At 55.1% G+C, this 26135-nt stretch overlaps 2 protein-coding genes across 12 annotated transcripts in view; one reads left to right on the top strand and one right to left on the bottom strand.

Annotated features, from left to right (window-relative positions):
• TANGO2 (transport and golgi organization 2 homolog) overlaps positions 1-12255 on the bottom strand; it is a 34826-nt gene extending 22571 nt beyond the window's left edge. Inside the window, exons 1-2 of one of the 3 annotated variants that reach the window (XM_011367173.2) lie at positions 12171-12255; positions 750-846 (exon numbers count right to left, since the gene is read on the bottom strand). In XM_011367173.2, coding sequence (XP_011365475.1) covers positions 750-805 — 56 coding nt within the window. In that variant the 5' untranslated portion in view covers positions 806-846; positions 12171-12255. Of the gene's footprint in view, positions 1-749; positions 847-9408; positions 9513-11914; positions 12086-12170 lie in introns of those variants that run through there. The other 2 variants (XM_011367175.2, XM_011367174.2) reach the window with 2 other exon arrangements.
• Positions 12256-16231: 3976 nt separating this feature from the next.
• Positions 16232-26135, top strand: part of ARVCF (ARVCF, delta catenin family member) — a 54103-nt gene continuing 44199 nt past the window's right edge. For 7 of the 9 annotated variants that reach the window (XM_011367183.2, XM_011367185.2, XM_011367186.2 and 4 more), the window contains exons 1-2: positions 16360-16424; positions 21330-21383. The gene's annotated coding sequence lies outside the window, so the exon portion shown is untranslated. Of the gene's footprint in view, positions 16425-21329; positions 21384-21938; positions 22080-26135 lie in introns of those variants that run through there. The other 2 variants (XM_011367180.2, XM_011367181.2) reach the window with 2 other exon arrangements.

The following is a 26135-nucleotide window of genomic DNA, read 5'->3' on the forward strand; positions in this document are numbered from 1 at the left end:
TCTGTTCCCTGGCCTGGAATGAGTTAATTCAGCCACGACATTAGGTAACATTGTGTCTGTGATTTTGCATGGTGACCTAAATCCAAAAAGCTAGTTAAAATAGTGCACATCATTTCTGGTACAGATTTAAAAATGATGAAAACGTCCCAGGCAATTGCATAGTAAGCAGTTTCAAATGTCATTTTTGGTTGTGGGTTACATCTCAGCCTCATTCTCTGCGTGGATAAATGCCAATGGGTTCCCGCTGGGGTGACCTGGGGAATGGAGGGGTGTCATTCAGAGTCATGGGGAGAAGAAGGTCTTCCACTTCCCACCTCCTCGCACCTTGACACCGCCACCCAGACTCCTCATCGGCAGCATGAACCACCAGTTCAAATGGGACTCTCGCTCACTGTCACCCCAATTCTGCTACCTGCTGGTCTCCTTACAGAGCCTGTAGGGCTGTGCTCCTGCCTGGACCCACGTTGCTCCTCTGTCCTGCCCACCTTTAGAGTCTTAATATGTTTGTATATCTTTGGACATTGACTCAGAGTCCACCACCAAGAAGTATTCCCTCCAGCGCCCCACACTGAGTGACTATTATCTGAGAGGGCAGGGCCAGGCCTTTGCAGCTCGTCCCGTGGCCACCCTCTCCCCAGCCCACAGGGAGCAGCATGCTCCCTCGCTGCTCACAGTGCCTACATGGGTACTGGGGACTGTGGGGCACCCAAAGCTGAGCAGACAGTGGCAGATGCAGAGCAAGGGGTTACCTGTACGCATTTCTGGAAACGGGGTGAGGATCAAACTTAAAGAAGATGATGCACATGGGTTCCTGAGGGTGGCTTTGCTCACATGGGGTCAGACGGTCTGCAGGAAAAGGAAAAAAATGAGTTGAGTAAACAGCACACAAGAGAACCACCTTCCATGCCATCCTCCCTGACCCAAACAGAACCACCTCTGAGATGTCCCTGATTGTCGCTGGGCATGCCAGAGCCATGTGCCCAACACTGTGACACTCACCAGCACCGCACAACCATCTCCCTAAACATACACACTCATCAGCTCTGCCTAGACTGCCCTGCCACCTATGGTGCTCACTGGCCCTGGACACACTGCATGGGGGTGGCAAGTGGGTGCTGGAGGTGGAAGCAACAGCAAGAGCAAGAACATGAGCACAGCTGGGGCAGCAGGCAGGCAAACCAGCCCGTGCTCGCCCAGGAGGCCCTGTGGCTTCCTCCATGGCCCCCACCCAGACTGCCCATTGCTTCCCCTGGCAACAGCACCAATTCTGGCCCCTAGGCACTCAAGGCAGGGCCACATCATGTCCAATTGGCCTGGGGACACTCTGTAGCAATGTCTACAGAAGGCCCTTGGCACATGCCCTCTGCCCACAATAGCCCAGGCACAGCCAGGGGACCCAGAGGGCCCTGTACACCCTTGTCAGCAAGGAGCACAGGGCAAAGCACAGGTGCTGGTGACATGGACACAAACCCAGGTGCTGATGAGTGAGGACTCAATGCACACCTCCCCCCACCCCCTGCACAAACGAGTCCCTCACCCAGGGCCTCTGGGACCAGCAGGTCTTTTCCCGCAAACAAATTGAGAACTGAGATGAGGTTCCAAGGCCACCAACCCTGGACAAGGTAACTGTGAGGGTTTCTAGTCCTGCATGTGTATGAGAAGCTAAGGACATGGCTCCGGTGCAGAACCAGTGCCCGCAGCCAGAAAACGGGCAGGAAAGAGGCTGTGCAGGTACTAAAGGGAGCTGAGAAGATGACCCTAGAAGAAAGAAGCTGATGAGCAAGGGGGGAAGGTGTGTTCAGTGCATGTGCATACATGTGAGGCTGTAAGGTCTGTGAACATCCGTAAGTGCATGAATATGTCTGCTTGTGTACTTGTGTGCAAGTGTACACTTACGCACATGTCTGTATGCATATGTGTCTAGAGGAGGCTACTGAGCTCCAAGGCCCTAGCCTGCCTGGGCCACTGAGGGTTTGGAGAGGGTTCATGCAGGGCCTGTCCCAAGATGCTAAGTGCACAGTGCCTGCTAGAGCAGGGTATGGGCTTTGCCCAGTGGAGCACATCTGTAAAGCAGGTCTGTGAGTTGGACCCTCACTGGGGGCAGGAGCTCGGGGGGAGGGGGACGAGACTCCCAGACCCAGCCCATCCTTGCTCCAGACCTCAACACAAGCCATAGCTGCTCTGCCCTAGGCCTCAGAGTGACCACACAGGGGAGGGGGCCTGCCTGCTAATCAGGACGCCTGCGCGGTACCCCCTATAGGCAAGTGGGCAGCAGGCATGGTCCAGGGAGTGTTCCAGCTCACTGCCTCAGGCCCAGGTCCCTGCTATCCACACACCACAGATCTGGGAGAGGCCCACCATCGGCCGTGGGGACAGGCAGGTGAACAGTGACGGTGTGAGCTCCTCTCTGACATCAGTGCAATCGTGCCCAGTTCTTGGGTCTCTGAAATGAAAGCTTTCCTGTCTCAGAACTCACAGAAGGGAACATTCCCACCACGCCGACCCTGCTATCAAAGCTGTGCCAGTTCCCCTTGGGCAGCCAGGTGGACAGCAGGGGTTGCAGCCACAGAGCACAGAAGAACCAAAGAGGGGTCAGAGCCCTAGGCTGGCAGCTCAGACACAACCTAAGCTCAGAGTCATGCAGAGGCTGCCAAGCTCCTAGGGCCTTCCCGTGGACAATGCCATGGCTTCCTTGCCACTCTACTCACTTTGCTGACTGGTTTGGCGGGGGTGGGAGGATTCACTCGACTACTGTCCCCACTGGCTCCCACAGACTCAGCTCCCTGTTTCCCTCAGCTGCGGCAGGCATGGGCATTGATGATTGCTGCATGGAACCAACCTATGACCTCAGTAAAGCCTGTGGTTATACAGGTGAGGTGTTGCCATGGCAACTAGCAAAAGTGCAAGGTGCTAGGAGATGTGCAGCCATGTGAGATGGGTTGCTGGCCACCAGCCTGAGCTGGAAGTGCCCACTGGGGGCCATCGTTTCAAGGGTGCCTGACGATTCCAATACTGGTGGGCAGGCTGGTAGAGCGGACGCTCCTGGTAAAAATAACTTAAAATGCTTGAAAGAATATGAAAACATCTTAAAAGCAGCCAAGAGTTTACAAGGTCATGTCGGATTTAGCCAACATCTTGGAGAACACAGGAATCCAGAGAGGAAAGAAAGCAGAATCAGTGGTCGTTCCTGCCCTGGGGTATTGACCATCTGGGCAAACTGGGCTCTGGTGGCCTCGGGGGTTGAGAGGGACAGAAGACCCAGGGGCTGTAGGAACAGTCCAGAAATGGAGGGAGTCCCTGAGAAACCCCATGAGCAAACCCAAGGTTACACCAGGGATCCAGGAACCCTCATGCCAAGACTTGGTTTGAGGGACTGCCGTACCAGTCGTGCCCCTGGGCACCTGGCAAACCAAATTTCTCATGTTCATCCTAGACCTCCAAGAAGTCTCACAAATAATTTCTAGGACAAAGAGCAGTACACAGTCAGAAAGAATTACATAACCAAACAAAGCACCATAAACAAGAAACCAGCAGAAAGAGATCCCCACACGTCTTGTAAACCAACCATGTTCTAATTGCAGAAAAGGGAGCTTGAGAATATCTGCAGAGAAAAGGAAGTGATCAAGAATAAACCAGGAAGACCACAAAACAGCAGAAAGAACTGTTAGAAACAAAGCTATAGAAACCACAAATTAAATCTCAGCAGTGGATTTAACAGCAGACTAGACACGGCTGATGAACTGGGTCAGTAGAACCATCCAGAACAAAGTGCAGAGAGACAGGAAGCATGCTGTGTCCCACCTGCCAGGTACAGTTGACGGGGTTCCCAGCACCTGCCACTTGACCATAGTCTAGCACAGAAGACGCAGGCCCCCTTACCCCAGAGGAGCTGGTCTCTCTCAAGACTCCAGAATACTCTAGCAGAGCCTGACTGGTGGTGACTGTGGAAACCAGGCTGCCAGTCAATGGTAGGAGCCCTGCCAGCCCATCCCTGCTGAAATCCCATCAGTCTAGAGCCCCCCCGCCCCCGCCCCAGGACAAAGGACTGTTCTGAGGGCTGCTCCACAGGAATGTGCTGCCCCACCAGGGACGTGCCACTTTGGGCTGTCAAAGGAGAAGGCAATCATGTTTTCTTTGGCCTACCACATCCCTCCCTGAGCTACACGCCTGGCCGCTGGTGAGACCACTGGCCAGGGGCAGCTCTGGCCACTAATGCTCACAGACCAGACACAGATCCTCCCCTAATTTAGCTGCAGGATCCCGCCATCCTAGTTGGCCCCGATGACTGGTAGACCAGCCCTCAAGATGTGGTAAGGAGGGCTCTGTGGTGTGAGGGAAGGCCACCGATGGTCTCCTGGCAACCTGGTGCCGGAGATGTGGGCACAGAGTCCAGGGCTGCGGCCTCGACGAAGACGCAGTCATTGGGAGGGAAGGACCAGAGGAAAGCCAGCCCCTGGGCAGGGGACCATCAGGAACTGCCTTTCTCTCCAATCCCTCACGCCCCACTCAAGACAGGCCCGCTGCCCACTGGCCCCTCCCACTCCTGGCTTTACCTCCTACCCACCCCAGCCCCAGCACCCTTCTCTGCCTAGGCCCAATGTGCTCCTTCAGCAAACTCCTGGCAGGTCCCATGGGTGAAGGGCCATTCTCCCAGCATGCCCCCACCTAGGCCCACCACAAAGTTCGGACATTCTTTTCAGGGCCTGATAAAGTCCTCCCTGACACCCCTGCTCATTCTGCTACCTTCTCATCCCTGCCGACTTTCAGGGCTCTGAGAGCAAGCTCTGGACACAGCCTTTGTTGTCCCACTCACTGCACCAGGCCTTAAGGTTGGCATCTGAACACTGCAAGAAGCCACGCCCCACTTCTATGACCTTTGTCCAGGGCACTGCTTGCCCCAGCAGGCCAAAGAGGCCACAATAGAAATGTGCACATTCAGCCAAGCCTGTGAGTCGCAGTGAGTTGTCACAGGCCCATCTTCTGCTTTTCCTTCCTTTCTCCCACTTGGCCTTTTGGCATCCAAGATGACAGCCAGGCAACCTAGGGCACAGAAAAGAGGCCCCTCGCCCCTAGAACTTGGCTCTCTGGACTGTGACACACTGAACCGGAGGAGGCTGGGCCCTGGGTGCCACAGGGCAGGGGAGAGGACAGCTGGTGACACCTGGGGAGCACCTTCCCATGCTAGGCACTTTACAGGTGTGATCCCCTCTCATCAATCCTCAGCCTGAGGTCATGTGGGAGGCTCACTGGAGGAGTGCTTACTGGCTGCACTTGGGGTGAAGGAGCAGGCATGTATGGGGTACTAGGGTCAGGTGGGCTTCCCTGAGCTCCCATTTGCTCCCAAGCAGCCTCCTAGGAGACCACGATGCCCCCAGCACTGGACCTGTACATCTGCACCACCTTGGCACATCCACAAGCCACTCCACCGAGCTTCATCATGGAAACACTGGGAGGCCAGCATGCCTCCTGCAGGTGCCCCACTGGCCCACTGTTCTCCCTGTGGCCTCCTCAGGGCATGAGAAACCCCTGGGAAAGGTGGTGATGGGGTAGCCAGCTCCATCCCAGCCACAGTGGAAAGTCACTGTGCCCATGTGGGGTCCCACTGGGGGCACTGTCTTACAACTGCATCACACACATGGGTGCAGCAGGCCTTAAACCAGCCCTTAGGCATGGAGGATTCTAGAGAGTAACTTGGGGCCAAGGAAAGGAAACCTTGTGGGCAGCAATCGGGAGGGACCACATGCAGGGTTAGAGAGTGGAGACTGTTAAGTAACCAAATATCCTAACAAGTGCCTGAGACACCAGCGCAGCATGACCCAGAGGTGGACATGGAAAGGTGCTGTCTTTCTCACTGCCGTGGGAGCATGTCCTTCCATGCTCATTGTGAGGCCTGAAGGGGTGCTCACTGTGGCCTGGGCTGGGCTGTTCTGTACAGAGAATCAGGGGCTGGCCCCGTTGTGGAAGAGGCTGGCATCAGCAGTGCCTGTGCCCTTGGCGTGTCCTCACTGTGGCTACCTCTCGACGCCGTGTTCCACAGCTCACATGGACTTCCCTAGCTGTACATGACAACCACCAAGACTTCACATAAAACACTGACCTCTGTACCTTGGCTAAGTGACAGCTCTGCTTTAACAAACTACCCAGGACTTTTCTCAAACTGAATAGGGAGCTGCATAAAGTCCTGCTGAGAACAGGAAGGCGGCAGCTCTGGAAGCGCATTCTCTCCAACAGTGTCCAGTGCAGACTGAGACCACGACAAAGGTCCCCAGCCCAGGGACTGTAATTCAGGCTGAGCAGGTACACAAGGCTGCACATGCACAGATGAGACCAGTGCACCCAAAATTCACACCTATCCACTTGCTGCTGCTCATCAGTCACTCAGCCTATGGCTCCTGCTGTGACATTGGCCTGTCTAGAAATAGCCAAGAAAGCACTGTGTCCTCTGGGGTGGCCTCCACCAGCCTGAATAAGCACCTCTGCCAGGTCCTCCCACCTGCAGCCTAGGCAGATCCATGTGTGCAGCAAAGGCCATTGCTTCCCACACACCCCTGGAGTCCCTGGTCACACCTGAGCCCTGAGCAGAAGGCCCTGCGAAGTGTGAAGCAAAAGGAAAGGGCCCTCTTCACACTAAAGCCAAGGGCTTCCCGTACTCTCTAAGAAAGCCAGTGGAAGTCTTCCCAGATCACAGCTAGGAGAGTCTGGCTTTCCTCTGGTCTAACCACCTAGTAATTCTGCAAAATAGGAAGAACAGGTCACGAATTTGGCACCAGTTGTTCTTAGTGCATGGCACTGGCTGCGAAGCACAGAAGCTTTCCAGGCACTCACGGCCCATCTGCTGATAATGCTTTCAAGAGTTCTCCAAGTGTGCTGCACTCTACCTGCTCACCCACTGCCTCTGAATCACCCGCTCCAGCGAAGGACTCCTCCCTCCTCCCTGCCTCCCAGAGGACCAACAGGGCTGTTCCCAACAGCCAAGGGGAGCCAGGTAAACCACCTCTGTCATGAAGATCAGGCTCTTCAGCAAGTCAAGCTTTAAACCTCACTCCATGCAACATCTAACAAGAACACAACAAGAAAATGACATAGATAGGCTTGACCAGAGACAGGTCAGGGCCTCATGCCAAGTGATACGGCAATGACTGCAGTGGCTCAAGAAAGGGCCACAAGGCCTGGCACTCCAATGGACCAATCCACAGCCTACTGATCAACAGTAAGGATATGCTTCCCTGGCCCCTGACACCCAGTGCAGAGACAGGTGGATGAGAGTCAGGTCAAGCCAGTGACCTCTTGGAGGCCACTTGGAGAGGAGGCAAAAGGGCCCTGAAGGCCACTGATATGGCCTCATTTTCACTGCCAGCCCAGATAAGAAAAGGACCTGCCAGGGAGACTGGCAGAGCTCAGCACTGCTAGGGGTGGTCTAAGCCCATCTCCAGATCCCACCCAGCTGAGGCCCACCTCGCCCTGCCCAGAGGCTAATGGCATCACACACGACTGCTGCCACCCATCCTGTGCCTACCAATACCACCTCCTCCAGCATTTGCATCAAAAGCCTCTCCCCTCCCCTTCCTTCCAGCCCACCCCATCCTCTCACATCCACTACCAGCTCATCCACGCACCCAGTTCAGCCTCTCCATGCCCAAGCTCAAGGCTCCACACCTCCTGCTGCCACAACCAGCAGCTCCTGGGGGCCAGCGGGGTATGTGGTTGTGGTTCCCACTCCCAGGTCACCCAAGAGCACACTGTCATCTGGAAAGTTCCAACTGCACACAGCCGGCAAAGCCCCATCTCGTCACCTGCGGGCTTCCAGATCTTTCAAAGTACGGGTGGGTGTGTGCTGCAGGGTTATCACACACACACACACAGGATCTCACTGCCCCTGTCTTCCCACTAACTTACTGTGCAAGTTCAACCTCTCCAAGGGGCAGTGACTCCAGCCCGCTCACTGCTGCCCAGTGTTCATGGGGGATGGCCTCCCATACACATGCTCTGTAAACAGCCAAGGACCCTCCTAAGATAGTGACCCAGGAAGCATAATGGCTCAGTCAGAGGCTGAGGCTCTCAGATGAGCACACCTGACCCAACTCCCTCCAAATATCCAGTGCAGGTACCACCTGCCATTCAAGAGGGCCTCTACCCACAACTCCAATTGGTGGGGAACCTCCCATGGTTCACTCTTCTGTGGTGGCAAGAAATGCTCTCACCACAGTTTCTTTGGCATCCCCCAGTAGTTGCATATCTTATTGCCCCCAGGAGGCCCATGCCCACAAATCACCAATTTGGGTACTGAATCCTGGGCCTTCGTCACAATGACCTGTAGTGTGGTTGACTGCAGTGTGGCAGGCATGCCCTGTCTGCTCCATATGTGGAGCCTCAAATATTTTTCCCAGTCCCTCCCCTGCATTACAGCCTTGCCTGAGGTGCCGCCTAACAGAAAGTCTGTTATTTTACAGCCAATTTTCCCATCTTTCCTATACATCAGTTGCCCTCCCTGTCCCAAAGTAAGAGCCTCTTTGTCTTGACTTCCCTGTACAGTTGCATTTTGGACTAATTAGTACTCAGATTTGCCCGGGGTCTGCCTGGGTGAGTGGTGTGAGGTATGGACCCCCGTGCTTCCCCACCTCCAGGGTGTGCAGTCTTCCCAACCTCTCCACACCCAGACATCCAGTCACATGGCCCCTCAGGGCCCTGCATGTGTAACCAGGTGTCAGCTTCAGCACATACTCTGGTATCTGGAGGGCACGTCTCCTTTTGGCTATTCACAGAATCTTCTAAAACTCTGACCAAGTGTGCCATGCCCCACCCCTGCTGGCCAAACCAGGTGCTGTCCATGAAGCAACATAGCCAAGGAAGTCCAGAACTGAAAACCACCCCATGACGGTCCACGGTGGCATCCACGCTACCAGAGTAGTGAGAGGTGGAATGAGAGGCCCCACCCAGGAGAGACCACCTTGCTCAGTGCTTGCACAGAGGCCTGAAACGAGCAAGAGTCATTCACAGGACCAGAAGTCAGGGCAGAGCCACCTGGTCTAGGGGACAAAAAGGGATACGAAGGAGACATGTGGGTGCTGGCGATGGTTTCCATGCCCTGATATAGATGGTAATTGAGAGGCTGGGCTCACTGTACCATCCATGGAACTAGACACAACGTAGGCATGTTCGACATGAAGGAAAAAAATGGATTATCTACCCCCAAAAGCTGCCCATAAGAAGCAAGTGGACAGACTCAGCCTTCCTTCTCCACTGGCTTCATGACATTCCTCTGGGCAGGGAGAGATAAAGCAGAAAAAACCAGAAGAGACTATTCATGGGAGACGAGACAACAATGGACTCAGCACTGGCTCAAAACACCTCAAAACAGGACCAGGAACTGCTGGGCTGTTGTGAGTTCTCCACAATGACATCACCCACCTGAGGCAAGAGCAAAGCCACATCTGATCAAGTCCACGCCTAACCCCTGGGGTGGAGGGCTGAAGCGGACCTGCGTCCTTGGCAGGGGCACTTCTCTTTGTCAACTGAAAAGGCAAAAAGGGCATCTGATCAGTGAGAAGATGCCACGTCAGAATGCAGCAATGAATGGCAGGGATGCATGCCAGTGAATGAGGAATATTTTTACCATGACGCAGAGTAGAGGGAGCAGAGAAACTCAGGAAAGTGAGGCTCCCGGTTCACATCGAATCAGTGTCCTACCTGGCTGCAAGTGCTAAGACTCTGGACAGAGGTTAATTGAGCCCTAGAGTCAGGCTCCATTTCATTATACCAAGCACTTCACACATTTAGGAATACATTAAGGCTAACCACCTGTCCATCTGGTATTGAGGGGCCATGCAGGGGATAGGGTCTCTCAGGCTTCACACAGGAGGGCTGTGAGGCCAGGTTCCTCATCCCCACCCTGTGACAGCTCCCAAGGGTGGAGGTGGTAAGCATAAACTGCTCTTTTCACATGACGCCTGAAATCCTCCCAGCAGCTGCCAGCAGAGGAGGTAAACACACATGGGAACACAGTGTCGCTGTTCCTGGGCCTTGGCTGAGAAAGCCTTGACGTCTGCAAATATTCTAAGCAGCCAGCCCACTGCAATGCTCCACCTTCCTCCCTGATTAGTGACTGAGGACTTCTGAATCTATGCTTTGTCATTTTGGCTGTTAAATGGTATTTCACCATTACAAATTTTCTACGGTGATACTCTTCCTAAGATCTTCGAGATTTTTTAGGAGCACTAATTCAGCCTCACACTAAGTGCTCCCTTCACAGTTCAAGGGAGCAATACAAAGGAGGGACACGGTGAGCATTAAGGAAAGTTCCAGTCACAAAGTGGCCCCAGTACCTCGGCCTCTCCTGGCAAGAACACTTGTCTTCCCTACAAGCCAGCCCAGCCTCATAGTGGCCCCTGTAGCCAATATGATTAATAACGGAGGAAGGAGCCACCTTCCCCACTAATCCCTCAAAAGAGGATGAAAACAAGCACTTAAAGTTAGCATAGTCCTGAAGACTTCAACAGACACCCCAAGTAGCAGCAGCCACCAGGAGATAGGGGCTGGCTGTTTTTACTTTTAAGCATGCATACACTACTTTTGCAATCTAAATAGAAACTTGATAACTTGAAAGGGCTGCTCAGTGGTTCTGGGAAGACATTGTTTTCACGGAGCCCATCATCAAACCCTCTGGTACAGACCAACAAACAGAAAGCTCTGCAGTGCTGCCCTCACACACCAACTAACATGTTAGCAAAGGATAGATCCTGTTCTCGCACATCAGGAGTGTCAGTAACAGTGTGGCCCCACTTCAAGAAGGCTCCCCGCCTCCCTGCCCTGGACTGTTTCTCTCCAGACAAGCTCTGGGGACCCTTGTCTCTCCATGGATGTCCTCAGCAGCAGCAGCAGCAGCCACAGTGCCTTCAGAGAGCTCTCCACTCTAGTGTGGAGGCCAGGTCTGAGAACACAGCACACTATTACATCCTTGGGGAAACATGACCAAAATGACAGCCCTCAAATGGAGACACAAAGGAAGTATGAGGCAATAATAACAGCTCAGGGGCTGCACAGCCAGGCAGAGTGGATGGCCTCTTGCCTTTGTTCAGGGAAGGGCTGTCATTACCACATGCTGGAGCAAGCAGTAGCCTGGTCTGAGAGGCCACAGAGGCTCTCTTGTGTCCACCAGCCAACATAACATAACTATCCTCTCCAGCTGCCCCCACCCCACCTGACAGGTCATCTGATGCAGGAAGTCTCCTGGGAAAGAGATCCAAGAGCAGAGGCACTGGGAGTCAGCCCTGGCTCTGAATGATCTGGGAACACCATTTGCCTCTCAGCCTGAGTCTTTGCTGTGAACAGTGTTTGGCCAATGAACACTTGCCCAAAAGGCTCCCCAGAGGATCATCCAGCAAGTGTGAGAAAGCAACTCAAAAGCACTACCAGCTGGAGGCGTCCCTTATAGCTACCACTTCCGTCTGCCTCAAGGAAGATGGCTCTGAGCCTAAACAGTAGCAGCAAAACAGTGGTCAGCAGGTCCAGAGCAGACAACACGCCAGGACTGTGACGAACATATGACATATCTGCTGGAGGAAGGGCACTTGAGGCTCAGGTCCAAGGGCAGAAGGTTCCCTCTAACTGTGTCCCAGAAAGAAGCCAGGAGGAAGCAGGAAGGTGCCGGGGTTGGGGGAAGGAGTCTCAAAAGGCCAGCAAAGGAGCCAGGCCTTGCCCTGGGTGCAGCCCTGCACAGCCCCCACCCCTGATACCCTGGGGGAAGGGTCCGACTACCTGAGCCACCCTAGGAAGGCCGTGTCCAGCGCAGAGATGATCTATCACTTGCTGCCTACTCGGATAGACAACATCTGTCACCCCGTTGTCCCCGCAGGATGCTGAGAGGCAGCAGCGTGACTCAGGGCTCCAAAACTGACCAACGCCTTGACCCACCCACCTTGCAGCCACCTCGCAACATCTAGCCCGGGCGGAGATCACTGGAAACGCCTTCTAGTACCACCAAGGGCCCTTCGTCGCCCGGGATCGGTTTGGTCTCCCTGGACCCGGACGCTTGATTTCCATTTCTCGCCTCGAGAAGGGGAAATTGAGGCGGGACGCAGAGCTGCGGCCCCGTCCCTCCCCACGTGCGCCTCAGGAGACCCACGCCTCGGAGCCCGCGCGGGCTCCGCCGCGACCGCCACCCACACACTCACCTTCGCGGCCGCCGCCGTCGCCGACTTCCAGGTGCCGCGCCGGCGCGCCTCCGCTTCTGCCTAGGCCCCGCCCCTGCTGCCGCCTGCGCGCTCGCGATTGGGCTGCGCGGCGAGGGACCACGCGACACGCGGCAACCCAGGGCACGGTTGGCTACGTGAGCTGTCGCTCAGAGGCGGGGCGGCTACAGCCCTTCCAACTCCCCGCCCCCGAGGCTGCGCCTAATCTCTAGGCTGCGCTGGTGTCTGAGCTCCTCGTGACCCCCGTGGCCTTTATATCCTCCTCTGCACCCCCTCCCGGGAGGTCGCAGCCGCTAGCATACGCCTCCAACTTCATTCCCTCGAGGACCGGTCAGGGCCGCGGCCTGAATTCCAGGCGCTTATCGGTCAGCTGCCCACCGGCAACCTTCGCTGATGCGCTAAGGAAATGCTCACTTCCGGATCCGCCCCTCAGGCTGCGTCCTAGTCCCCTACTCTGACCCCACCGTACCTTGGTCCATCCAATCCAGGCCTCTGGACCTGAAGATCCTCTCCTCTTCAACCCTGACCCCCTAACAACATCTCCGCCATTCTCAGGACAAACCTTAGACCAGGCACTCCAGCCTCATCCAGCCACTGTAGCCTTTGAGCCCACCTCAAAGCTGTTATTCTGCAAGTCCAGGCCCCAAGGATAAAAGCCTGGGCCAACCTGATCTGTATTAGATGAGCAAGTGAGCAAGAGGCAGGGAAAGGGCACTGACTGGGGCACTCCCACCAGGACAGAGGCATTTTCTGGGCTCCCTGCCCCCACTGTTTGGGGCCTGAGTGCCGGGAAAGTGGAAAGTCAAAGACTCAGGGCTTGCTACAAAGTGGGCGCTCAGCACACTATGACAAGAATGACAGTTAATAGATTAAGGTTAATAACAATGTGCTAAGCACTTATCCAAACCCAGTGTTCCAGTACACAGCTCTCATTCATCCATTTTACAGATGCAGTCACCAGGACTCAGGAATTACGTTGCTTGCTTGAAGTCAAAAAGATGGCAAATAGTTGTATTAGCTCCAGGGCCCTGCATTAAAGACCTAGGTACCCTGATCCTGACTCAGAGCACTTATGCCCTGTGGAAAACTGGAGCCCAGAAAACTGGCTGGTAATCAACAAAGGCAGTAGTCAAACCCAAACTTGCATAATGCCCCCAAGGCCCATTGCACTCCACTCTTTTGCTATCTCATCTATGTTCCTCCTGGAACCCAAAAGAAGCCTTTGCAGGTATGGAAACCAAGGACTCCAGATGCCTGAGTACTCATGGCCAGCAGTCAGCAGACCCAGCAAGACACACACAGTCTTCCCTCCTGCAACAGAAGTGTGCTGGGCTGGTGCCAGTGATTCCCCTCTGGTCAGTTGGACCATACAATCCAGCCAAGAGGTGGTGGTGTTGAATAAGCAGGACCTGAGGCTCGGAGGCAAGTGACCATGCCCTGTGGTATGGAGCAGCAGCTGCAGTGTGGTGTGCACCAAACCACTGGGCCACACGCCTCAAAGAAGTGAGACACAGAATGGCTAGGCTCTCATTAACAGTGCTTTTCCATTGCCTGCAAAGGGGAATGCAGTCATGCGTGGGTTAGACAGAGGTTAAAATCCCACTCCACCACAGAGAGCAGCATATGGACCTGGTCCAGTCTCACCACCAGCAACACTCTTCTATCTAGATGGAGCCAGAGCAGACATTGATGTTTTCCGTCACCGCTTGTTCCAGTCTGGATGACATTGGGTGCTAGGGAGCAGGCAAGACAAATGAGATGGGGCAAGGTGGATCTCAGGGCTGTAAGAGGCTGCCATCCCACTTCTAATCACACGCATCCCTAGACAGCCTATGGGACCACACTTTTGGTGAACATCTAGAACTGTTGTAAAGTTCTTCCTGATGTCAAGCTGAAACCTTTTTATCCCTGCAGCTTTTCTCATGTTCCCTACAAGGATGTCCCTACAAAAGCTGGCCAATGGCCAGGTAGAGAGAGTTAGAGAGAGGGGGAGACTGGGTACTGGTCCCTGTGGCAGTGGATGAGTGGGAGAGACCATTTCTCCTGCTCTCTGACTTTCTGACCCACACCTGCAGCCTGGGTCATGACGGGGCCACTGCCAGGCAGTAGCCCTAAGTCATCTTGGAACTGTTGCTGCCCACCCTGATCCTCTGTATATAGTCAGTGATCCAGCTCAGGGGCAAACAGGTCTCTGGAACCCTGCCAGGAATTAGAAGAGGGGTGAAACAGTCCTTATTTGGGCTGATTTGGGTGCACAATCTCAGCAGAGGTCTGTCCAGCCCCTCTTGCCATTATCAGTAAGTTTGTGGGGGAAGGGGTGGTGCTAGACCACAAGGTCACTGTAAGAGGAAGGGCTCCAGGAGGACCAGGGCCCAAGTCCCTTGGAAAGATCCATAACGATCATTGGGCTAATTAAATCCTCTCCTAAATGTAGGAAAGAGAACTCTCAGCCCAAGTGGCAGCTGGCACAAAATGTCACTGACGGTGTGACTCCATGGGACAAGAGCTATCTTACCCAAGGGGGCCTTTGTGCTCTAGAGAGGGACACTTCATTCTGCCAGCCCAGAGTTTTGAGTAACATCCCTGTGCCAGGATGCCAAATGGCTATCACCTCAAGTGCCAACTCCAGTTGATTGATGGTGGCTCTGAAAGGCTGCTGGGATCAATTTGCCATGCGTGACAGGGCACTTGGGGACCCAATTATGGTACCAGTGGTGAGTCCTGGCCCCAAGTCATTTCCCTTTCTTTGTTCTGAGCAAGAAACTATTGGATGAACATTCCTGCTCCCTGACAGGGATGGATAAGACATGAGTATCTGGTCCCCCTATCAGCACCGTTGTGGGCAGTGTGGCTCCCTGGGTGGCTGTGGGGAAAATGGTGAGCTAAGGATCTGGTCATCTCCAGGTGCAACCAGGCAGAAAAGGCTTAGAATCAAGAATAAGCCAGGGTCACTGGTCAAAGGGCCATTTCAGGAACCCTCTGAAACAAGCCCCAGTGGGCAGCATCCCACTAGTGTATCTCATACCACAAAGTTAAGTGAAGCTGGCTTAGGGTTATTGTCGCATTCATGGTCACGTGTGGGCCCTGTGTCATTGCAGGGACCAGGTGACTGCTCTCCACCTGGCAAGAAAATGCAGCCTTTGCTAAACTCAATCTGGGTGACCGAACCCCAGTGTTCCTCTGGGACCGGGGGTTGGGGGGGAGAAATGGGACAGCACAAAGATGGGGGTGATAAAGGCACAAATTCCTCCTCCCCAGGCCCAGATCTGTGGCGATGGAATGAGAGAGATGAGGGAAGGCGGTCCTATGGGGCCTTGCAGGATGGGCTGAGCCCAAGGTGTCTGCAGATTCAGGCCTGGTGGGGGAGGAAAATCCCTGGTCCACCGAGGGGTCCCTTCCTGCCCTGGTAAGCACTGCAGGCCCTCACCCACCACTGCCTCGCTGAGCCAAAGCTTTTGCTGTGGGAACCCTGGAGCGATGAGGATGGGGGAGCCCCCAAGCTCAGGTGTGTGATGAACTGGTTCGAGCCCCGGTGACCTAAAGCAAGTGAGAACATCTCTGAGCCTCAGTCTCTCATCTGTAAACCAGGATGGCGGCAGAACTCTTCCTCGCGGGTTGTGTGAGAAATACAATTTTATGTGGACAGGAGAATGCTGTACGTAGCGCCAGGAGTCCCGCAGGTGCTGGTGAAGATTACCAGCAAACTGGGGGATGGTGATGAGGGAAACCCAGCCGGAGTCTGGGGAGGGGGCGCTGGGCCTGCCAGCTCTCACTCGGGGCCGGAAGTTTCGTGGACGTCCTCCAAGGCGGTCGGAGGCGCGGCGGCAGCGGTACCTGCAGGTGCCTGGCCTTGGCCGCTCTACAAGGGGGCCGGTTGTCAGCTGGGACAGACATCCCGGTGGCCCAATGGCAAATCGGCGTCTCCCCTAGCCTGTCCAATCGACGCCGGTTGCCGGGTCGAGCCGGGTCTCTCGACCAATGGGAAAATTTGCGGTCCGATGGGGCGGGGCGGACTACCGCGTCGCCAGCCGGGCCCGCTTTTGCGCACCGGCCGTGCAAAGGGCGGGAGGGCTAGCCTGGGGCTGCGTGCCGGGCCCGGAAGGGCCAGGCCCTGCACGGGTCCAAGCCGAGGCCCCGCGTACAGCCACCCGCACCGCGTCCCGCGCTCTCAGGGACCCTGGGACGCCCGCCTGGGGGCCGGGGCCGCGCTGCGGAGCTGCCCACGCTGCGCTCCAGGTAGGCTGGGGCCGGGGGGCGGGGCCCGCAGAGGGTAAGGGGGTTGGAGCCTTTGGTGCGGGCCGAGATCGGGGCTGCAGGCTGGGCAGGGGCCGAGTCGGGGTGGGGTCTTGGGCTGGGAGTTGAGGTCCGGGTGGGGACACAAGCCCGGCTCCGCCCCACCCGCATGTCGCCCGTGCTGCGGTGCGTGAGACCCTCGACTGGCAGGGGCTGGTCCCTTTGTGCGCGGCCTCGGGGCCCTGCCCGACTGGCCCGAGCGTCCCGCACAGCGCTTAGCCGCGTTGGCTCTGCGCGACGCCGAGTGCCTCGCAGCCACAGCTGGGCAGCCACGGAAACTTTACAACGGCCAGAGGGGCGGCGGAACCGGGGAACTTTCCTGGGGCGGTGCGCCTACGGGTAGTGCAGGGACACGACAGGGCCAGGGGGATGTCCCCGCGCTGCGCTGCTCCGCTGCCTAGAGGACAAGGGAGGGGACGCTGGCCGGGGACCATGTCTGGTGCCCCGATCTGGGCCCCTACCTCCCGCACCCTTCTCCCCTGTGCCGCCTTGGTACTCAGCCCGAGTTCTCTGACGTGTCGCCTTGGGTGGATAGCCTGGGATCCCTAGCCTTCCATTTTAATTTTTAAATAACTAAACATTGGATACTTAAAATAAATCACCGTTTCTAACTTATGCAGAGTGTATCATTCAGGTTCCCATTTCCTGACGTTTAGAAACAAAGAACCAGCCCAATGGGGTTTGATCCTTTAGGATAGACTCTTAATGTAACTTAAAGCAGTTACCCCTTATTCATGCTCCTTCCCAGTGTCACCCATGGCACTGTGCAGGGTACATACCAGGTCAGGATTTATAAACCCAGGGACTCAGAGTATGAGCAGCTTAGTGTCCGTAGGGACAATCTTTCCCATAAGGCCAGCACCACCAGGGGCGCCGTGGGACCCCCCTCCACACCCACCTCCACTCCCAGATCCAGGTTGCTAGCAGAGGTCTGCCAGTCCTGAACAAGTCTTGCCTGTCCTGTGCTCAGTATATCTCTGGACCTGGGATGGTGCTGGACACCGGATAGTCAGAGCCCTCTGCCCAGCATGCTAAGCCCAGGAGCCCCCACAAAGTGAGGCCTTGTACTCAGCCACAGAGTGTGGGGCCATGAATCTGGAAGGCATGCTTTTTCCCAGCCTTGCCCTATTCCATCCACTTTATCATGTTTGTCCGCTGCTGCCCCCACAGCCTGTGGTTTGCCAGCACCCAGCACAGGGCTGGGCACACAGCACTTGCTGTGCTTAGGACTCTGGCCCTGGCCTGAGAAGGAGGATCACATGAATACAGCCAAGTCAGCCCCATCCTGCTCTTCCTTACTCAGTTTTCTACAAGATACCTGTACCTGATGGCCAAGTACCTCCTGGATGAACTGGGTCCAACCCCAAGCCATCAGACCTACTAAGTTAGAGCTGCCCCCACCCCCCACCACATCTGGATTTTGTGGTGCCTCCTCCAGGGTAGCCCCTCAGGTCTCTTCCCAGTCCCAGGGGTCACTCTGCATCTCCATCCCTGTTTGTATTGCATAATGATTCAGGGTGGGTTCATTGCACCCCCTTTGCCCTAAGAGACAGGCTGGGGTGCAATGAACCCACCCTGATCCTTTGCCTCCAAGAGGAGCAGGGAACATTAGTTCAGCTGGGGGGCAAGAACAGCAGGCATGCCAGAGCCTCAGCCAGCCCCTAGCATCTGCCCTGTGACCTGGCCCGGTCTCAGCAGAGGGAAGGAGGGGGCAGAGTTGGGATGGGGAACCAGGGATGGAGAATGGGGGCCCTGGGGGCAAGCACTATGGGATGCAGTATGGAACACAAAGGATTCTGGGAACTTCCCCAATAGTAGATAAAGTTGGGGTTGAGAGAGGCGTCTGTTCTTTTGCCTCCAGCTTCTATCAAGATTAGGATGAGATCCACTCTGCAGGAGCGGGGACATCCATGGAAAGAAAGGAATCCTTTTGTGGGCCTTCCTAACTGGGAAGGCTAGACACCTTAGCCTATTTCACAGGTCAAGAAGATGAGCCCAGAGTTGGTAGACACCCACATCACCCACATAGCTCCCCGCTTTCTGCTCCCTCCACCCTGGGTCTGGCACAGGCCTTCCCACTGTCCCAATGAACCCTGAGGGGCCAGCAACCTCTAGCAAAGAAGTGACAAGCCAAGGGTGGCCACCAGAGGGCGCCTGGGACCACCATAGCAGGCGAGACCGGCGGCTCCACCCAGCCTCATCCTGGGGCTGGGACCCTTCCCAAGGCACTTGGTGGGGAAGCCACAGCTCTGTTTTCTCCAGGTTGCCTGTCCAGGGTACATGGCTGGAGAAGACCAAGGATCCCTAGGGCAAGGCCCCTCGGTACCACCGGAGCTCCTCACCACCTTTGGTGCAGGCAGAGGAGACCCGAGGTCTAGATGGCAGGGTGGTTGAGCACAGGCTCTGAGAAGGACAGTGAAGGATGGGCCCTGTACCTGCATAGCCTTGAGAGTAAGGCCTCCTTCAGGTGCCTTGCTGGCTTCCATAGGCCAGCTGTGCCATCACCCGGTGGTCCAGGCAAGGACTGCAAGTGAGCCACTCAAGGCGGCGGGTATGTGCCTCCCTCTGCCTCAGTGTCCTTGTCCGTAAAATGAGAAGGTGCAGCCAAAGTGAGTGCCTTTTCATGCCTTTTCACATTGAATGACCAGAGTGACCAGTAGCCTGGAAGAACATGCCATTCTACAGTAGGACTCAAGGTTCTGGTGCAGAACGAGCTCTTAAGCAGACCTCCTGGACCCGCACCCAGGCTCCTCACTGCCCAAGCCAATCGCCCAGCCTGCCCAGCCCACCCAGCCCTGGCCCCATCCCTTCTCTGGACTTGGTTTGTGCCCATGGGAGTTACCTCTTGCTGTCTGATATCTACGGATCCATAGCTTGCTGTTCTGGCCTTATGGCTGGCCCTTGCAGCCTAGCTGGGCTTCTGCCCCAGTCTGAGATACAGCAGGTCTTTCCAAGGCCCTGTAGGGATGGGCCTGATAAGAGGTGTGGTGGCCTTGTTGACCCCAAGTCTCTTGGTACAGGGTCCTAGGCCTAGTTGGTGACCCCAGAGCCTATAGATCAGCCCTGAGGGAGTGGTGAGAAGGGCTCCCCAACACAGGTGCCACCCCCTCACCCTCTTGTCACAAATCCTGTCACTGGTTCTACCTTCATATCTCAAGTCTGTTCGCCCACTGCCCCAGGGCGCCTATTAGACTCTTCCTCATCCCTATATATACAGTGCTGTTGTGACAAGGACGCCCTGGGGATGGAGACCAAGGCCGTCCCCCAGATCTTCCCTATCTCTATGCTCCCACCCTCCTGTGGGAAGCTCTCCCTGGGACCTCCTTACCCCCGCAGCCCTGCAGACACCCCCACCCCTATACTGGTGTCTACTTCTGGCTCTCCTCTGCATTTGTGAAGTTCTTGGCCTGGCTGGAACCCCACAAAGAAGGAGCACATTCTTATGACCTCACATCCCTGGTTGGATGGGTGAGTAGGGGGCATCCTAGGGGCAGGAAGACCTGAATTCAAATCCTGGCCCAGTGCTGTCTTGCCTGGACCCAGTTTCCCCGTCTATAAAATGGGGAATTAGGCCAACCCAAGGTGCTGAGTGAGAGTCTATGAGATGATGGTGCACAGCCAGCACTTCACAACGCTTCGCGTGAGGCCAGTGCTGGGGAGAAGCTGGTAGTTATCAGAATTGATTATAAAAAAAAAAAAAAAGGCACATAGTTCTCTGGGACAAGATCTATGTGAACATTTAAGCCAATAGCCAAGGCATCCTGGAAATGTCACTTTGTGAGCAAAAGCTGATCCCTGAGCCTCAGACCTTGGGGTAAAAGCAGTGACGCCTATGCTGTGGGCAAGAGGTTGTCAGTGGTTGTGTGGACTCCTTACCATGCCTCCCCTCTCAGTCACACATGCTTGTGTGCACGTACACGCATGTGTATGCATGCCTGGCTTGGGTCCCCATTCTTCCTTGCCTCTGTCCCCAGTGTCCTGACTCCGACCCTGTGCTCCCCGCAACTTGAAGCCCCTTCCCTTGATGAAGGGGCTGCAGCAAGGCAGCGGGAGACCCACCTTCCAGCTCCCAAATGGGTCACATCCACAAAAGAAAATTGGACAGAGGCAGGAACAATTTGGAAAACACTGTAGAGCTGAGGATGAAAGTTCCTATCACCCATGTCCCCTGGGAGATGGCCTCCCATATGTGGTCCAGACTCTCCCTGCCTGTCTATGCCACCCTGTTTTTCTTTTTCATGACACAGACACTCTTGCAACGTTCTAAGTCTTCTATATGAGAAGGAATGTGTCTCCCAGGCCATTACCCAAGAATGGAGGCTGTGTGGGGCCTTCGTCCACACGGCTTCGGGCATGTGAGAGGACTTCGCCATAGCTTCAACCCCTGGGGCCCAGGAACTGGGGAGCTGGGCTGGCCCTAGGGAGCCTCAGGAGAGGCAGGTGGTCTGTTCTACAGGACAGGTAGGGGTAGCAGGACCCAGTGGGTGGAGGACAGACCCCTAGGGGGTCGTGACTCCCTGTGTTGGCTGGTTAGACCCTGGTACAGCTCTCCCTGTTGTGTCATTTATCACAGCGAAGCATGCCCAGTTTTCTGGAAGAGGGACATCAGCCCACAACTCAATAATCACACTTTTAAAAGATAGTTAACAGCCCCATGCAAACTGCAGATGTGATAGTCCCAGTTGAGTGAGAACAAGAGTGCCCATGACTGTGTGGGTGCCTGTCAGAAGCACCATAGGACAACCTTAGGGTCAGGGATGACAGTGCCCATCTGGGAGTCTGGCCTCACCCGGAAGAGACATAGCTTGGCAGGTAGGCTTTACAAGGTACCCTCTGATTTTCCTGCAGGAGCTGGAGTCAGCAGGATGGGTGTTAGGACATACTGATCTCTCCTCTATACAGGTAGGTAACCTGGGATTGGCCTGGGCACATCCCCTCCTGACACAGGTCAGCAGAGTGTCCTGGTAGACTGGGTGGGTATGGTCAACAGAGGGATGGCCTTGAGTGGTGTGTACTTCCGATCACCCTCTTGCTGGGTGGGCACAGCATCCCGGGCTGGACAGGGCTAGATGTGGTGACCTCTCACCACCCCTGCTTGCATTCATTGATGGCCTGACTGTTGGACATCAGCTACCATTTGACATCTAGCTTGAGGGATGAGCCTGTGGTAGGGCCAACTGACCAGGAAGTTAACTGGACTGCTCTATACCCACCTTGACTTGGACACCTGCCAAAGCAGTGTCTGATATTGGCACAGCCTTCCCAGCTCCACTCTTAGCTCAGGGTGATCCCTGCTGCCCCAGGGAGACTGGAACCACCAGCCGGGCACCAGAAGCTCTAGAAGGAGGGCACCGAGGCCAAGCAGCAAGCTTTGTCTGACAGGGCCAGACAGTAAATGTTTCAGTTCCATGGGTCATAAGGTCTGCCACTCACAGCCACACTACCCTGTCATTGTAGGGCGAAAGCAGCTGTGGACATCATGTCACTGAGTAGCCTGACTGCCTTGGTCACAGCCGGGGCACCCTGTGCTAGCCCACGGTCTTGGGGGTTATCAGCATCGTGGTTTCCTCTGTTAATCACAGCTCCCGTGGGACTGAGGTATGGTACTAGGAAGGGTAGCAGGAGACCATTTGGTCCCTGTGTTCCCCCAGAACCCTCCAAATGGTGAGAAGGTATAACCTGCTGGCACCCCGGTCTGTCAGAGTTTACTATGGTGGTGGCACTCACAGAGTTGCGATAGTTTGTAAGAATGCCCCCAGTCACACTTTTTCCTCCAGCGCAGGCACCTAGTCCCCAGCCCAGTGGTCTGCCCCTACCCTTACTCCACCAGCTGCCATCTCAATGGGAGACTCAGCCTGTCCAGCCCTGTGGATCCCCAGTGTCTAGCGCAGAGGGCCTGGCCCAGTTGGTGACATGCTCAGGTGGTGGCAAGGAAGCAGTGACTACAGATTCAGGATCCCTTAGGCCTCCAGATGCCAGAGTGTCCTGTGCTGAGGGCCGTACAACAGAGGAGAGGGACAGGGGACCGTGTTCCTTCTTGTTTGTTCCCCGGCACCTCAGGTGTGGGAAGCTGCCAACTGGGCTGATAGGAGCTGGGGATCCACTGCCAACTGGTTGTGTGGGAGGACGGAGGTCCCGCCAGGCATCTCGGTGGCCAGGCTGGTGGTCCACACACGGGCTTCTGGATTAGGATGAAAAAGCTCAGGCTGCATCTAAGTCTTAGGATACATTGCTTGTGGCACAGGTGAAGTGGTATCTGGGGGCAAGGGTAGCAGAGTGCTGGCCCTTATCCCCCCTTAACTCCTGGTAGGCCACCATGCCTCGGGTTGGCAGGCCACCAGACACAACAACAGCTCTGATAACAGGGCCTGCAGGAGGCTGCCCGCCACTCTCGCCCACTATTGCTGCCTTTGCTTGTGCTTTTCCTGTCCCGCCTTCCCTGCCACCAGCTCCTGGTTTACTCCCTGTTTCTCTCTGGCCCTCTCTGTGCATCTCTGCCTCTCCCTATCTCATCTGTCTTGCCCTTCTTAAGTGTGGTGATTAACTATTTTTGTCTGCCATGAGCACTGGAGGGGTGGTGGTGGTATTTGTATCATCTCTGCTCTGGGCTGGGGCTGTTTAGAGACTGGGAAGTAGAACCTGGGTCCTGGTTAAGGGCTACTTGCTCTGCTGGCCCCTGGAGTTAGATCCTATCCATATCAGAGGGTGCTAGGGATGTGCCTCAGGACTAGGTTGGGCTGAGGGCAAGCACCCATGTGTCCCCATGCTCACCTTTGGCCATTTAGTACTTGCTCAATTAACTTCATTCTGGACACTAGGCATTGTGACTACATTAGGTCCTACCCCATCTTGGGGGAGCCCTTAGCCTGGCTGATGACATGGCAACAGATAGAGAAGGGAGTGAGTGGCCAACCGTAGAATTGCAAGATAGTGATGAATAGTAGGGTAACGAGAAGGGGGAGCTGAATGGTGGCGTTGGGGTGACGGTGGTGCCAGGCTTGGGCAAGAGAAGCCTGGGGGACATGGGTTTTCCTCATCGTTGCCATGCCAGCACTGATATCACATCTCAAACTACCCTCACCCAGCATCGGGTGGCCTTTGCAGCTGAGCAAGGCTGCGCTTCTGTGACTGCTGGCCCCAGGCTGGGGTTTCTTGGGGATTTGATGTGTTTCTCAGTCATTGGTATGAGTCTTTAAACATTAAAGTTTGAATTCTTCCCTTATCTATCTGCCTGCTGAAAGTTATTTTCAGCCTTTTAATTTTTGTTTGTGATAGTTTTAATGTTCATAAATTTTTCACATTTTGTGGTGAAACTTGTTTAATTTTTTCCTCTTTTACTTATTCCGTTGTTCTTGCATTGTCCTGCCTAGCAAATAGCCAGAAAAATACACATCTTTTCCTATAGGTATTCTAGTTTAGTGTGTACACTCAAGATTTCATCCATCTAGAATTTATTTTGACATAAATGTGAGGTGAAAATTTAATTTTGTTTATACAATTGTATCTGAACTGTTTCTTGACTAATATTTTCTGTCACCAGAAATGGGAACTATTACGTAATATGTCCTTGGGTTTGTGGTGCCTGCAGCAAATGCCCTGCCCTTGGCTGGTGCCCACTGGATCCTTAAAAAAATCAGACCAGGGCCACTCTTGATCAGCTTTTGTTCTCAGAAGTCGGTCATACTGCATGTTTACTCTTCAGGGACATGTTGGGTCCACTCAGTTGGATCCTCCTCCCTCTATGGACTCACCTTAGTCTGGTGCTGTCTAGAACCCATTGGCCCTCCCTGTGTGGGTTTGTGTCAAGTACTGGCCCTTGCACATCCTGCTCTGTTCTCCCTGTGTCTTGGGCTTGTAGTCCCTCTGCGCACTCTTGATTACTGTGAACAGGTCCCCATCATAGTAGGACCCCCTCAGAAGCTCCAGAAGTGACCTAACCCCCTTTGTAGGCATTCAGCCTTCGAATGCTGTGTGCTGTCTGTGGCCAGAGACAGTTCCTGAGCCACCCTGCAAGGAGGAGCATGGGTCTCCCAATGACAGCATTCGTGGGCTTTCCCATGTGTCCCTTGCTTAAGTGGCTTTGTCATGCTGTGAGGAGTAAAAAATGGCCTCTTCGTCAAGGGTCACGGTTTTGACATCTTCACTACCTCAGAGGAGGCACCATCAGGCTAGGTGCTTGTATGTGTACTGTTTGTGTCAGCCTCCAAGGCTGGTAGACGAGTAGTGGTCAGCCAGTCTGTCTTCCGCACAAGAATCTTGCCCACGTGGCTGGGGAGCCTGGTGCAGGCAGGCTGCTGCCCTCTTGCCTATGGGCTGCTCTAAGCCAAATGTCTGGGGGCCTCTATAATTGGGCTCATTCCCCAGGTGGGCTCAGTGTGAGAAGTAGGAGACAAGACCACAGACCCCAGGGAAGCCCCAAGCCCCTTCTCACCCCCAGAATCCATGCTTCTCATATGGGGCAGGAGGAAGAACATCTATGCTGCAGGACTTGGGTTCAGACCTTGGCCCTGCTCCCCCACAGGCTGCACGAAGGGTTTGGTGCCAGCCACTGCAGTTATGGTGTGAGTGCTGTGCCAGCTTCTGGCTGTGCCATCCCTTGCTCAGGGAATTTTATGGCTAGTGGCATGGACGGTGCAGCAGGGTCAGCCTGGTGAGGCGGTCTACGCTCTGCCCACAGATCATTCTAGGCAGTCTCTGCAAACCCACAGTGGCTGTTTTAATGAGTTCACCCTCACCCCTCCAGCTTCCAGCCCCATCACTCTCCTCCCAGCACATCCCTTGCCCCTCCTCCCCCGGGGCCTCTCACTGTCACTCTGGCCAGAAGCAGCTTTGGGCTGGTCCCTGGACTTGCTCTGCCTTGTTCCCCTGGTTGGACTATCCCCCAGAGAAGCTGCCCATGAAGTCCCCTAGACCGTCAGACTGCTAGGGAACCTCCTTTCCCCTAGGCCCTGGGTGCTCTGGTCCAAATATGACCCTCTGCCAGGGCACCTGAAGTCATCAGCTCGACCCTGTGAGTTGGGTCCTTTGCTGCAGGGACCACCCCACTGCATTCTGATTTGGGGAGCCTGAGGTCCCAGCTTTTCTCACCCACAGAGATGACTGCCCAATGTCCTGGTAGGGGAGCCAAAGATACCCCAACTCAAGATACATCTTGCCAGGTTGATGTTTGCAGTTGATGAGTTTGGTATTTCAAATATGCCTTTAGTTTAACTTTTCCTTTCAAAATATTTCACTCTCCTGAAATCCTAATTAGGCCATTCATTCGTCTGAATGTACTTGCTGCTGTCTGCATTTTACGAGATAATAAGGCTGCGGAGATGCTGCCAACCCTGTCCTCCCGGGGGCCTTCACTCTGTGCCCTGGAGGGAGATACTGGTGCCCCTGTGGCCTTTCCTGGCCTGTGGTGTCTGGGTCCCAGTGCCTGTGGGGGCACCAAGTACACAGATGTGGAAACGGAGACCTGGGCCACTGAAGAGTCTGGGATAGAGTAAGTGGAGGGGTCTCAGCCCTGGCAAGACCCACCCTTCACAAAACAGTGTCTCCCATCACCTCCCATCACCCCAGGCTGGGGGTCGAGGCTACAGCTTCAGTGATGCCACAGAGGTGCCTCCCGAATCTAGCTGGGCCAGGCTCCCTTGAGGGACTGAGAGGCAG

This window comes from Pteropus vampyrus, unplaced genomic scaffold, assembly GCF_000151845.1.
Source record: "Pteropus vampyrus isolate Shadow unplaced genomic scaffold, Pvam_2.0 Scaffold130, whole genome shotgun sequence".
In the NCBI taxonomy this organism is placed as follows: domain Eukaryota; kingdom Metazoa; phylum Chordata; class Mammalia; order Chiroptera; family Pteropodidae; genus Pteropus; species Pteropus vampyrus.